We start from the raw sequence: 14,058 nt of genomic DNA on the forward strand, positions 1-14,058 counted from the left end.
AAGTCTTCAATAAAGTCTTTAAGATGAAGCTGCAAACGTGGTGAGTGCACTTTTCTTTGAACTCTTTACCTGTATTTGCTGAAGTGTCTGCCACTTACACGAGCTAGCACCACCGCCACTACATAGGACAGAATCACTGCATTATTGTGTCACCAGAGGGGATATTGATGGACTGAATGCCACACAGCAGTGCCAGGTGTTTTCTATATACCACGCATAATAAATAAAGTCAGTTTCCTTTAGTTGTGCCATGTTAACAATAATAAAAAAAAACTTTATTGTTCATGAACATGGGGAAAAAAAAGAACAAGGACATAAAGGTAAAGATAATACTGATCGAGAGTTGCTATACTGGTGTATTGTTAATAGATTATTGTTTCAGATATCTAATTCGGTCCTTGAGGGACAAAGGTTTGCATTTTGTACTTGCAGAACATTTCCCTTTTCTTGAGAGCTTCAAATCTGTTGGCAGTAGTGGAAGAAATGTTATCAATGGGAGTTATAACGAAGGGATTCCCAACTCCTGGATTTATAGTGATACATTGACGAGAAAATCCATGTGGCATAAAACCAGTCTTTATGATTTCTATTTGTTCTACACCCTAGGGATTGGGTGGTGCGTCCAATACATTGGAGGCGGCAACAATAAGATGTTTCACATGTGAGATGATGTTTGATTGTAAATAATTCTCCTGTGGATGCGATGATGGTGGTATTGTGTCCAATTTCTCTACAGCACAAACGTTGTAGCTTCTGACATCGGTAGCTTCCTAGTAGTCCTTATTGTTTTTCTGCTTTCTTGTGCTGTTTAAGCTGGCTTGGGGCAAGGAGGTTTTTCAGAGTAGGTGTCCTGCATGTAATGATTGGGGTTTCCAGAGTGATATTTTTGTAAAATATACCAGTTGTCAAATAATATCTTCTTAATCTGTGTAGCTGCATTATTAAATGTGGTAATGAATATCAATGATATCTGCATCTTTTCTTCCTTTGGGCAACAAACATTGCTCCTGTTTTTGGATTTTCACTAATGTAGGATCTCTAATGTAGGCATTAGGGATCAGCTTTTTAGGGTAGCCTTTCACTTTGAATCATTTTTCGATAAGTTTTGCCTGTTCTATAAAGGTCTGGTCCTTAGTGCAGTTCCTCATTCTTTTGAACTGACTATAAGGGATATTTTTCAGCCATTTCTTTTAATGTCCACTTGTAAACTTGAAATAGCTGTTATTGTACATGGTTTTCCATTGGATAGGGGATAAGACGTCTAGGGGTGGAGTATCCCTTTAACCCCTTAAGGACCAAGCCCATTTTAACCATAAGGACTGTCAGGATCCGGGTACCGAGAGGATACTGGTGGTGGATCCTCTGTGTCAGTGGGGTGATGACGTGGGCCGTACCAGGGGAACGGAGTCTAAGGGGTTACTGGTATTCACCAGAGCCCGCCGCAAAGTGGGATGGACTTGCTGCGGCAGGTAACCCCCAGGTCGTTCCACCCGATAGCGACTCAACCCCGACTGACTGCTGAGATAGGCGCGGTACAAGGGATTAGGCAAGAGCAAGGTCGGACGTAGCAGAAGGTCAGGGCAGGCAGCAAGGATCGTAGTCAGGGGCAACGGCAGGAGGTCTGGAACACTGGCTTGGGACATACAAGGAACGCTTTCACTGGCACAATGGCAACAAGATCCGGCAACACAGGGAAGGGGAAGGGAGGTAATATAGACCAGTGCACAGGTGAAATCACTCATTTGGACCAGGCGCCAATCAGCGGCGCACTGGCCCTTTAAATCGCAGAGAGCCGGCGCGCACGCCCTAGGGAGCGGGGCCGCGTGCGCCGGGACTGGACAGACAGAGGACAGGTCTGGTAAGCAGGCTGGGATGCGAACCGCGAGCGGGCGCGTCCCGCATCGCGGATCGCATCCCTGCTAGAGACACTATCGCAGCGCTCCCGGTCAGCGGGTCTGACTGGGGCGCTGCGAGCAGGTAAACGCTGCGAGCGCTCCGGGGTGGAGCGGGGACCCGTAGCGCTCGGCGTAACAAGGACCAGGCCAATTTTATTTTTGCGTTTTTGTTTTTTCCACCTCGCCTTCTAAAATCCATAACTCTTTTATATTTCCATCTACAGATCCATATAAGGGCTTGTTTTTTTGCGTGACCAACTGTACTTTTTAATGAAACCTCTCATTTTACCATAAAATGTACGGCGAATATTTTTTTAGGGAGGAAATTTAAATGAAAACCACAATTTTTCACATTTTGAAGGGTTTTGTTTTCACACTGTACACTGTACACTTTACGATAGAAATGACATGTGTTCTTTATTTTGTGGGTCAATACGATTAAAATGATAATCGTGGCTAGATACTTTTATATTTTTTGTACCACTTAAAACAAATCTAAAACTTTTTGTACAAATCAGTAATCTAAAATCGCCTTATTTTAACCACCTATAACTTTTTCATTATTCTGTATATAGGGCGGTATGAGGGCTCATTTTTTGCACTGTCATCTGTACTTTTTAACGATACCTCATTTGCATATATAAAACTTTTAGATAATTTTTTATTAATTTTTTGGGAATAAAATGTGACAAAAAAGCCAGGCTAGATCAGTGGGTTGCTGTTCACACTGTATAATGCTATGTGCATTTCAATGTTCATTGCATATCAATGTTTTCTTAGGGGACCTAACCCCTTAGGGACTCAGCGTATTTTCACCTTAAGGACTCAGCAAATGTTTGTTTTTGCATTTTTGCTTTTTCGCTTTCAATTTTGCACCTACAGACCCATATAAGGGCTTGTTTTTTGCATCACCAATTGTGCTTTGCAATGACATCACTGATTTTATAATATAACTGTGGCGAAACCCCAAAAATGTATTTGTGGGGTAAAAAAACCCGCAATTTTGTAACTTTTGGGGGCTCCCGTTTCTACACGGTGAAATATTTGGTAAAAATGACACCTTATCTTTATTCTGTAGGTCCATACAGTTTACGGTTACAAAGATATCTAATTTATGTAGGTTTTATTTTATTTTAATACTTTAAAAAATTATAAACTACATGCAACAAAATTAGTATGTTTAAAATTGGCGTTTTATGACCCCAATAACTTTTTTATTTTTCCGTGTATGGGCGGTTTTAATGCAAATTTTTTGCGCCGTCATCTGTAGTTTTTAGTGGTACCATTTTTTATAGGACTTTTTGATCGCTTTTTATTAATATTTTTATGGTATATGAAGTGACCAAAAATGCACAATTTTGGACTTTGTTTTTTTTTTTTTACGTGTACGCCATCGACCGTGTGGTTTAGCTAACCTAATATTTTAATAGTTCGGACATTTACACACGCGGCAGTACCACATAAGATTATTTTTATTCTTTATTACATTATATTATTTAAATAATGGGAAAAGGGGGTGATTTAACCCCTTAACGACCAAGGACGTATATTTACGATATAACGCGGGGTCACGCGGTGACGGGTCGGTCCCAGCATTTATCTGAAACCGGGACCCAGGGCTTATAGCGCGCGGCAGCGATCGCGGTGCCGCGCGCTATTAACCCTTTAGACACGGCATCTAAAACGAAAGTGAAACCTTCCCGGCTGCTCAGTGGGGCTGATCGGGACCACCACAATGAAAATGCGGTGTCACGGTCAGCTGGGACACGAGCTGAGGTCCTCTTACCTTCCTCCGGCGTGTCCCTTCGGCGATTGATTGCTCAAAGCCTAAGATGCAGGCTTGAGCAATCGACCGCCGATAACACTGATCAATGCAAAGCTATGGCTTTTCAGTGAACAGTGCTGGCAATAAGTGTATGCAATGTTATAGCCCCCTATGGGAGCTATAACACTGCAAAAAAAAGTGTAAAAAAAAGTTAATAAATGTAATTTAACCCTTTCCTTAATAAAAGTTCAAATCACCCCCCTTTTCCCATAAAAAAAAAAACATGTAAATAAAAATAAATATAAACATATGTGGTATTGCCGCGTGCGTAAATGTCCGAACTATAAAAATATATAATTAATTAAACTGCATGGTCAATGGCGTACACGCAAAAATATTCCAATTTTTATATCATGAAAAAATTTATAAAAAGTGATCAAAAAGTGCGATCAATATAAAAATTGTACCGCTAAAAACTTCACATCACAGTACAAAAAATGAGCCCTCATACCGCTCCATACGCAGGAAAATAAAAAAGTTATAGGGGTCAGAAGATGACAATTTGAAACGTATAAATCTCTGTGCATGCAGTTATGATTTTTTCCAGAAGTACGACAAAATGTAACCAATATAAGTATCATTTTAATCGTATGGACCTACAGAATAAAGATCAGGTGTCATTTTTACTGAAAAATGTACTGCATAGAAACAGAGGCCCCAAAAGTTACATAATGATGTTTTTTCAGGCATGGAGCAGTAGATCGTCGATCAGACAATGGAGAGGCAGGTGAGGACCCTCCTGTTGTCCGGTAAACTGATTGGGACATCGCGATTTTGTCGCGATAGTCCCGATCAGCTCCGCTGAGCTGCCGGGATTCTTTTATTTTTATTTTAGACGCCGTGATCAACTTTGATTGTGGCGTCTAATGGGTTAATGCTGAGCATTGGCCCGATCGGCCATGCCCGGCATTAGCCGTGGGTCCTGGCTGCCCGTAGCAACCCACATGGTTTAACCCGTTCTCTGCTGGTGAGAACCATTTAAACCCAGTAGACGGGACCAGGGTGTACAGGTACGCCCTGAGTCCTTAAGGATCGGGGATGCAGGGCGTATGCATATGTCAATCAAGCTCAGTGCAGAGAAACGCTTCCTAAGTTTGATCTCCTGCCAGGCCGGGACGAGACCAAACTCACTGCATTAATTGTGGCAGGGAACAGAACAGAGCCACCTAGAGGCCGTTTTTTCTATTACATTTTAGACATTTATGATGATCATTTTAAAAGCAAGTGAATGGGAAAGTGTCCGCTAATTACACAAGGAACACTATATTAAAAGTTTTATTTGGTGACAGGTACTCTTTAAGGGGTTAAGATCAGAGAGCTATAGTGAAAATATGTGGTTTCTATGGGCAACTGGTAAACTTTTCCTCTGCACAGGTTTTGAGAAATCTCCCCCTACATCTCTTGACTTTTTATTCTAGTGGCATATTAGTTTTTCTATTATGGAGTTAGAGAGAAAGCAGAATGTATATTTAGTATGTCGTGCCACCAATATACAGGGTGGGCCATTTATATGGATACACCTTAATAAAATGGGAATGGTTGGTGATAGACACTTCCTGTTTGTGGCACATTAGTATATGTGAGGGGGAAACTTTTCAAGATGGGTGGTTACCATGGCGGCCATTTTGAATACAACTTTTGTTTTTTCAATAGGAAAAGGGTCATGTGACACATTAAACTTATTGGGAATTTCACAAGAAAAACAATGATGTACTTGGTTTTAACATAACTTTATTCTTTCATGAGTTATTTACAAGTTTCTGACCACTTATAAAATGTGTTCAATGTGCTGCCAATTGTGTTGGATTGTCAATGCAACCCTATTCTCCCACTCTTCACACACTTAAAGCAACACCACAGGAGAAATGCTAGCACAGGCTTCCAGTATCCGTAGTTTCAGGTGCTGCAGAATGGGCAAAACAAAAATTGGAACAGGACCCTCAGTTTACGCAGAAGATTTTGTTCAGCGATGAGGCAAACTTTTATGTGAATGGTGAAGTTAACAAACAAAACCACCGCTATTGGTCTGACACTAACCCACATTGGATAGATCCTTCCAAGACTGTTGGAACACAAAAATTGATGGTATGGCGTGGTATATTAGGTACAAAAATAGTGGGGCCATTCTTCATCAATGGAAACCTCAAGGCCACTGGATATGCGAAATTGCTTCATAATGATGTGTTTCCCTCTTTATGCACTGAAGCCGGAACGTTCCCTGAGTTTTTCCAGCAAGATGATGCACCACCACATTATCGGTGTCAGGTCTGAGCATTCCTAGATGAACAGTTTCCTGGAAAGTGGATTGGTCGTCGTGGGCCAGTTGAATGGCCCCCAAGGTCTCCCGATCTGACCCCCTTAGACTTTTATCTTTGGGGTCATCTGAAGGTAATTGTCTATGCTGTGAAGATACGAGATGTGCAGCACCTGAAACTACGGCTACTGGAAGCCTGTGCTAGCATTTCTCCTGCAGTGTTGCTATCAGTGTGTGAAGAGTGGGAGAAGAGGGTTGCATTGACAATTCAACACAATGGGCAGCACATTGAACACATTTTATAAGTGGTCAGACACTTGTAAATAACTCATGAAAGAATAAAGTTATGTTAAAACCAAGCACACCATTGTTTTACTTGTGAAAATCCCTATATGTTTGATGTGTCAAACTGGATTCAAAATGTCCGAATTCAAAATGGCCGCCATGGTCACTACCCATCTTGAAATGTTTCCCCCTCACATATACTAATGTGCCACAAACAGGAAGTTAATATCACCAACCATTCCCATTTTATTAAGGTGTATCCATATAAATGGCCCACCCTGTACATTTATATATAGGTAACCCTAAGTCATGGTTTTGGATATGAAAGTGATTTTTTCTATGTACATATATTTTTGTTTTGCAGGTTTTGAATTATGGCATCCAAGATGAATCAGACGTCACTTATGCAATTCCTCCTTGTAGGCTTGTCCCACTATCCATATCTCCAGCCTCTCTTCTTTACAATATTCTTATTGATCTACATGATGGCATTCATTGGGAATATTTTGATAACTGTAGTTATTAGCATTGATCCTCGACTTCACACCCCAATGTATTTCTTTCTTATTAATCTTTCAATCTTGGATATTTGTTGCACAACTGCTGCTATTCCTAAAATGCTTCAGATACTTGTAATGGATAAGAAGGACATCTCCTATTCTGGCTGCATCTCCCAGTTATATCTCTTTACTGCAGCTCTGAGTACTGAGCTTATTCTCCTGACGGTTATGGCTTATGACAGATATGTAGCAATCTGCTTCCCTTTACGTTACAAGTCAATAATGAGCAGAACAGCTTGTGTATGTCTGGCTGGGGCAGCATGGATTTTGGGTTCAGTGAACTCAATGACACATACATGTCTTATATTAAAACTCTCCTTTAGGGAAACAAATATTATTGATCACTTTTTCTGTGAAATTCCTCCAGTACTGAAGTTGGCTAATTCTGATACCTATGTCAATGATGTTGTCATTGTGGCCTCAGATGTGCTTCTAGGAATGATCTGTTTTATACTGACTGTTATTTCATATACATATATCATTTCCACAATTATGAAAATTAAATCAGCAGAAAAGAAGAAGAAGGCATTCTCAACCTGTGCCTCTCACCTCACAGTAGTGACTATCTTCTATGGTGGAGTGATCTATACATATGTGCGACCTGCATTCAGCAACCAATTGGAAGCTGACAAAGTTGTATCTGCTCTCTATGCCATAGCATCTCCAGTATTAAACCCCATTATATACAGTCTGCGGAACAAAGAGGTGATCAATGCTATCAATAAAACATTTGCCATAAAAAAATCATGGCATAAGTGAGAGACCATTTGCTAATGATTGACATTAATGCAAGAGTTAATCTATGCATTCAGCAATGTATTAAAATTGTGTACAATTAAAGCAATGCTATTTACAGGTGTATTCAGTGTTGTATTTTTTAAAATTTTTCTTGTCTTTGCATTTAGTAATGTACGTGGTGGTGGTGGTGTTTAGTTTGATGCGCCACATCCTCTACAGGATTCATCCTGCTGTACCAAATCAGAATACTATAGAAATGAATTGTAAAAAATACAAAAATGGCCTAATGCTATAATGAAATATCAAAATTTCTATGAGTTCTGTCAAATTTAAGGGGGGATATGATAAACGTATATAAGTATATAAATGGCCCATACAAAAAATATGGAGAAAAACTGTTCCAGGTTAACCCCCCTCCCCCCCCCCCCCCCCCCCCCCCAAAGGACGAGGGGGCACTCCCTCCGTCTGGAGAAGAAAAGCTTTAGTCTAAAGGGGCAACACGCTTTCTTTACCGTGAGGACTGTGAATTTATGGAACGGTCTACCTCAGGAACTGGTCACAGCAGGAACAATTAACAGCTTTAAAACAGGATTAGATACATTCCTGGAACAAAATAACATTAATGCTTATGCAGAATTATAAAACTACATCCCTTTCCCTTATCCCCTTACACCCTTCACTTCAATTCCCTGGTTGGACTTGATGGACGTATGTCTTTTTTCAACCATACTAACTATGTAACTATGTATATATACACTCAAGTAATTAATATATTAGAGCGAAAGGATAGGTTTATTGGGGAAAACTGTATAATTGAAAGCTGGCTCTAGTACCCTGTTGGGGCACCTCTCGCTTTGATACAAGACGAGATATGATTGGGCATGTAGGCATACAGGTTCTGCCTAGCATCATGACGCATATTTGCCCATGAATATTGAATCTGGGAATATAGGGGGGTTATCAAAACCTGTGTAGAGGAAGTGCAGTTGCCCACAGCAACCAATCACATAGCTTCTTTCACTTTTAAAAAGGCCTCTGAAAAATGAAAGAACCTATCTGATTGGTTTCTATGGGCAACTGCATCATTCTTCCTCTACACAGGTTTTGATAAATGTCCCCCATAGATTCTGCACATTAGTAGGTTGCTGAAATTACATCGCCATAAATGCTTGATTACTAATAAATCTGAAGTATTGTATAGGAAGTATTGTAATATGGCATTCCTGGAAAACCTTTGCTGGGTGTGGGGGAGCATTATTCTGCAAAAAATGACATTTGAAAGCCCTATACCACAAGAGGCAACAGATGTAGCCACAGAATGTCCTGTACATATCACTGAGCTGTCATTGTCCCTTTTATCACGAATAGGGGTGATTGACTGTAGCATGCAATCGCTCCCCAGACCATAACACCAGCAGTTGAGGAAGTGTGTTACTTGACAGCAAAGGCAGGATTGAAGCTCACCCCAAGGTATCCATACACAAACCTCACCATTGGATCCCAAACAGAAACTGGATTTGTCCCTAGAGATAATATGGTTCCAGTCTGTAGTAGTCCAGGTTTCTTGTTCATGACACCACTGCAAACGAAGGCGATGGTGACTGGCTGTCACTAAATTTTGAGAAAGAGAAAACTGAAGGCAGCTGCTCATGCTCGTCAGTTGATCAAACAATCCTCTCTGGGCTCTGTCTGAGCAGTCCAGAACCTATTCATCATACGTGTATGCCCTTACATAACTACTTCTTCCAACTCCTCCAAACAGCTTGGTCAGAATGGCCTAGATGGTGGGCAATTTATGGAAATAAGGGATTAAGGGGATACATTTTTTTACTATCAGATGTCCTTTCTGACAATGCATAAAAGAGCAAAAACCAATCCATGAGGTGTTAAGAACTGTCCGTAGAGCTCAGAGACAAGATTGTGTGGAGGCACATATCTGGAAAATGATACAAAAAATTGTTCTGCACTGAAAGTTCTTACAGCCAGAAAACTATGTAATTGGAGGAGAAGGACCTTAGTAAGAGAGGCGACCAAACCCAATGGTCACTCTGACTGACTGAGCTCCAAACATCACATAAACTACTAGAAGGCTAACCATCACTGCAGTACTTCGCCAATCTGGGCTTAAAGGGGTACTCCGGTGGAGATCACATTTTTTTTTTCAAATCAACTGGTGTCAGAAAGTTAAACATATTTGTAAATCACTTCTATTAAAAAATCTTAACCCGGGGGCGGAGCCTGACCGCTGAGCTGGATGGCCGCTTAACTGCGCTGCTCTCCACGACCGAGACCTGAACCGACCTCATACAGCTCCTCATCTCACACCAAAATGGGCAGAACGGATCGAGATTGTGCTAGTGCCACCCCTGGTCCACCGAAATCTAACAAGAACCAGGCGGACATGGCAAAATACCTGAGGGCAAAGTCCCAGCAGAGCCCGGCGCGGTCTTCCAAGATGGCGCTGGCTCCCGCCGCCGCTGCTGACGGAGACGAGGCATCAGAAGACGAGAGTTACGGTGGTAGCCAGGTGGACTCAGGTGGGGAAGACCCGAAACTTCACCTAACCAAAGCCTTTCTGAGAAAGACTGTGCAACAAGCGGTTGCTAAAGCGATCCAAGCGGCCTTCGTACCGGTGCTACAGGAGCTGGCGGATATTAAGTCGGAAGTCCGCCATGCGGCCTCCCGCACCGAGCACTTAGAAACTGCATTGACTGACACAGTGTCCTTCTGCGACTCAACTGGGCACCAGCTCCAGCACCATGAGAACCAACTCAATAAAGCCTTCTTGATGTTAGAAGACCAGGAAAACCGGAGTCGGAGGAAAAACGTGAGAATTAAAGGCGTTCCCGAGACATACGCTTCGGAAGCCCTCCGTGGCGTCACCATGCAGATTTTCGCCTCCTTGCTAGGAGATGAAAGAGCGGCAGCCATTGTTATAGAACGGGTCCACAGGGCGCTTAAGCCTAAGCCTCAACCGAACGAACCTCCCAGAGACTTGGTCTGCGGGCTGCTCAGCTATCTGGACACCGCTGCGGTCCTCAGGGCTAATAGAGAAACCGAGGACTTGAGATTTGAAGGTACGCAGATTCAGATCTACCAAGATATCGCTCCATCCACGCTGGCTAAGCGACGTCTCCTTAACCCCCTGCTGCAGAAACTCAGAGAACACCACTTACCTTACATGTGGTTGTTCCCTTTCGGCATCTCCATACTGAAGGGGGGAAAAAGGATCTCTATCAGGTCTCCAGATGAGCTCGATAAAGCCTGGGCGCTGCTGGAAATTGACCCAATTGCCATCCCCTCCTGGCTGCCAGTGAATATGTGCCACACACTGCCGTCGCTCCCGAAGCAGATTGGAGGCCCGTGAGCAGAAAAGCCTAAACCTTCTAAAGCCCACAGACATGCAGCTAAGCTACAGAAGGACTATGACACCACCTGATCTCCACCGGCCTCCTGTCCGATAAGTATATTGCCTTCATTTAAGATTTCAGTTTTCTAGTTACTATACTGCCCGCCTTGGCCGTTATAGCCCGATTGCAGAGCGCCTGGCTTATTGTTGCTTACCTGGAACTACTCAGCACTTGCGGAACGACCCTGCTGTGTTCTAACTGTCGGTGGACTTCCATTGTTCCACAGCCTGACAGCCTTTGTGTTACTCTACAGCTTGACCTGTCAGTTCTTAATGTTGTGGGGCTGCGATGCAAAGTTTCCCCTGTAGCGCTGCATATGGCATTTCCCCTGGCCTTTCCCCCCCCCCATCTCCTGGCCCTATACCGTAGATCACGGCATCTCTCGCTGCCACCACCCCCCCCCTCCTTTCAATGCATAGTACCTGCTCGTGACTGCCACCACCCACAACCTGCTAGCCGAGAGCTACCCCCTTGCCACCCACATGATTTGGGTCCTGGACTTCCCTGCTCCCATGGCCCCTTCCCTAACCCTTTCTTGGCCCCCCGAGGACACCTGGAGGCATGGGATCCACCGGTCGAACGGGCCACTGCTGTATGCTCCACCCGGTCATCTGAGGTATAGCTGGACTGTTGGCATCCCACGGACTGGCACGAGGGACACGCCTTGATACCTACCAAGTAGACGGGATGAGCCACTGCTGAGCTCCCTCGGCCTTGCTTTGATACCTTATTTTTCTAAGGGGTCCGTGTGTGGTCTAACCGACTGGCGGGGGAGGGGGGTGGGGGTGGCTGGCTGGCTGGCTGAGTGGCTGGGAAGGGGGGGTCATGTCATGTCATGTCATGCTGTGTCATGTTGTTTCATTTAATTTCATTTTATCTGCTTTAAGCTAATTTGCTGTGCATACTAGTCTGGGATTCTTACGGCTAGCTACCTATTACAGTGGGTCCGTACTTAGCCTGCTATTTGTTCCTTTCTGCTCCTACTCCTTCCCTCCGTCTCCCCCCCCCCCTCCCGCTTGGTGCCTTGTTTGGTCTACCCCCGGCCCTAGTGCGTCTCCCACCAGTCTCGTCTTGTTTGCTGTGTCTCCCCTGTCTTGTCAACCCCTTGTTCGCGCCTGCTACATCCAGCTGCTACCCTGTGTGCCATGGCCACTCTCCAGTTTATGACGTACAATGTACATGGCTTTAATTCTCCATGTAAGAGACATAATGTATTGTCTTTATTGCAGAAAGAGAAAGTGTCTGTACTGTTCTTACAGGAAACACATTTTAAGAAGCATAGGATTCCCAAACTACCTTCTAACTACTTTTCTCTTTGGTTTCATAGTGGGAGCTCGAACTCCTTCTCCAGAGGGGTATCTATTGCACTGCAGAGGGAGGTCCCCTTCCAACTCCTTGACTCTTACGACTCAGCTGACGGGAGGGCGCTGTTCATAAAAGGTAGGATCGGAGCCGTGACATACACTTTAGCCTCCCTTTACGCCCCAAACAAGAAACAGATTCCCTGGCTGTTGGGTACATTGGAGAGATTGAGGGCCTTCGCGGAGGGTCCTATTATCATAGGAGCTGACTTGAACGTCGCTCTAGAACCCCTACTGGACTCCTCTACGCGGAGGTCGGCAGTCCGACCGGTTGACCTGCGCACCCTGAGGAACAAACTACAGGAGTTGGGTCTTGCTGACATCTGGCGTCTGCACAACCCAGGTGACCACTCCTACACTTTCTTCTCCACCCCCCATCAGTCTGCTCAGCGACTGGATTACCTCCTCTGCCATGAAAGCCTCCTACCATCGTTCCACCACTCCACAATAGCACCTAGGACTTTGTCAGACCACTCACCCGTCACTGCCGCGTCCACTCTCACGCACCTCCCCAGGCGGGACTGGACATGGCGCCTAAATGACTCCTTACTGTCACATCCAGAAACGGTTTCTAACCTCTCATATCAAATTCAAGCCTTCTTTGATATAAATCTCACTCCAGACGTTTCCTGGCCAACGGTATGGGAGACGCATAAAGCATACATGCGAGGCATCTTAATTGCCTTAGGCTCCAAAGTCAAGAAAGAGAGGGCACGAGAGGTCTCTTCCCTATTGGAGCGACTTACCGAGCTCGAGAGACAATTCAGAGCTCCGTTCTCCCCATCCGTTGCCCGGGAACTCACTTCTGTTCGGGAACAGCTGCGAAACATACTCACCCAGAAACATGCGGACTCTGTAATCCGCTTCCGTCAAAAGTTATTCCAACACGGGGACAAGGGGGGGCGATTGATGTCGGCTATGATTAAGAAGCGGAAGGAGAAAACATTTATCCCTGCCATCAAAACAGACGCACATCAACTAACCACAGACACTAAGAAAATAGCCTCGGCTTTCACAGATTATTATACTACCTTATACAATATCTCCCCCCATGTCCCTGACCACACACAACGATCTCAAGCTATAACATCCTTTCTGCGCTCGCTGGCATTACCTACCTTGACTGCAGAGGAGGGTGCATCCCTCTTGGAGCCTTGCACCATTGAAGAGGTACAGAAAGTACTACAATCCTTCCCTAACGGCAAAAGCCCGGGCCCAGATGGACTTAGCTTGACTTACTATAAGACATTTCAGGAGGTCCTGGCCCCCAAGTTGATGCACTGGTGCAACGCTCTATTGGAGGGGGGTAGCCTGCCTGCTCAAGCGCTCGAAGCACATATTACTATCCTTCCTAAAGAAGGCAAGGATCATCTCTTATGTTCCAGCTACAGGCCCATATCCTTACTCAATATTGACGTGAAGGTGTGGGCCAAGGTGCTAACGCTTAGACTGGGGCGATATCTACCACACCTCATACATCCGGATCAAACGGGTTTCGTGCGCGGCAGGGAGGGCAGACACAACGCCCTTAGGGTGATGCACGCAATGCATTATGCTAGGTCCACACACACTCCGCTTATCCTCCTCGGCACAGACGCCGAGAAGGCATTCGACAGAGTTTCCTGGCAGTACTTACAACACACATTGGCCTCCTTTGGAGTGCCCCAGGCATTCACAGCAGCCGTCATGTCGCTTTACTCGAGCCCGAGCGCGCGCGTTAGGGTCAATGG

At 44.4% G+C, this 14,058-nt stretch overlaps 1 protein-coding gene across 1 annotated transcript in view; it reads left to right on the forward strand.

Annotated features, from left to right (window-relative positions):
- Nucleotides 1–7,611, forward strand: part of LOC130305375 (olfactory receptor 13G1-like) — a 90,394-nt gene extending 82,783 nt beyond the window's left edge. Inside the window, exon 2 of the mRNA XM_056551989.1 lies at nt 6,624–7,611. Coding sequence (XP_056407964.1) covers nt 6,634–7,578 — 945 coding nt within the window. The 5' untranslated portion in view covers nt 6,624–6,633 and the 3' untranslated portion in view covers nt 7,579–7,611. The remainder of the gene's footprint in view (nt 1–6,623) is intronic.
- The last annotated feature ends 6,447 nt before the right edge of the window (nt 7,612–14,058 follow it).

Source organism: Hyla sarda, chromosome 1, assembly GCF_029499605.1.
Source record: "Hyla sarda isolate aHylSar1 chromosome 1, aHylSar1.hap1, whole genome shotgun sequence".
NCBI lineage: Eukaryota > Metazoa > Chordata > Amphibia > Anura > Hylidae > Hyla > Hyla sarda.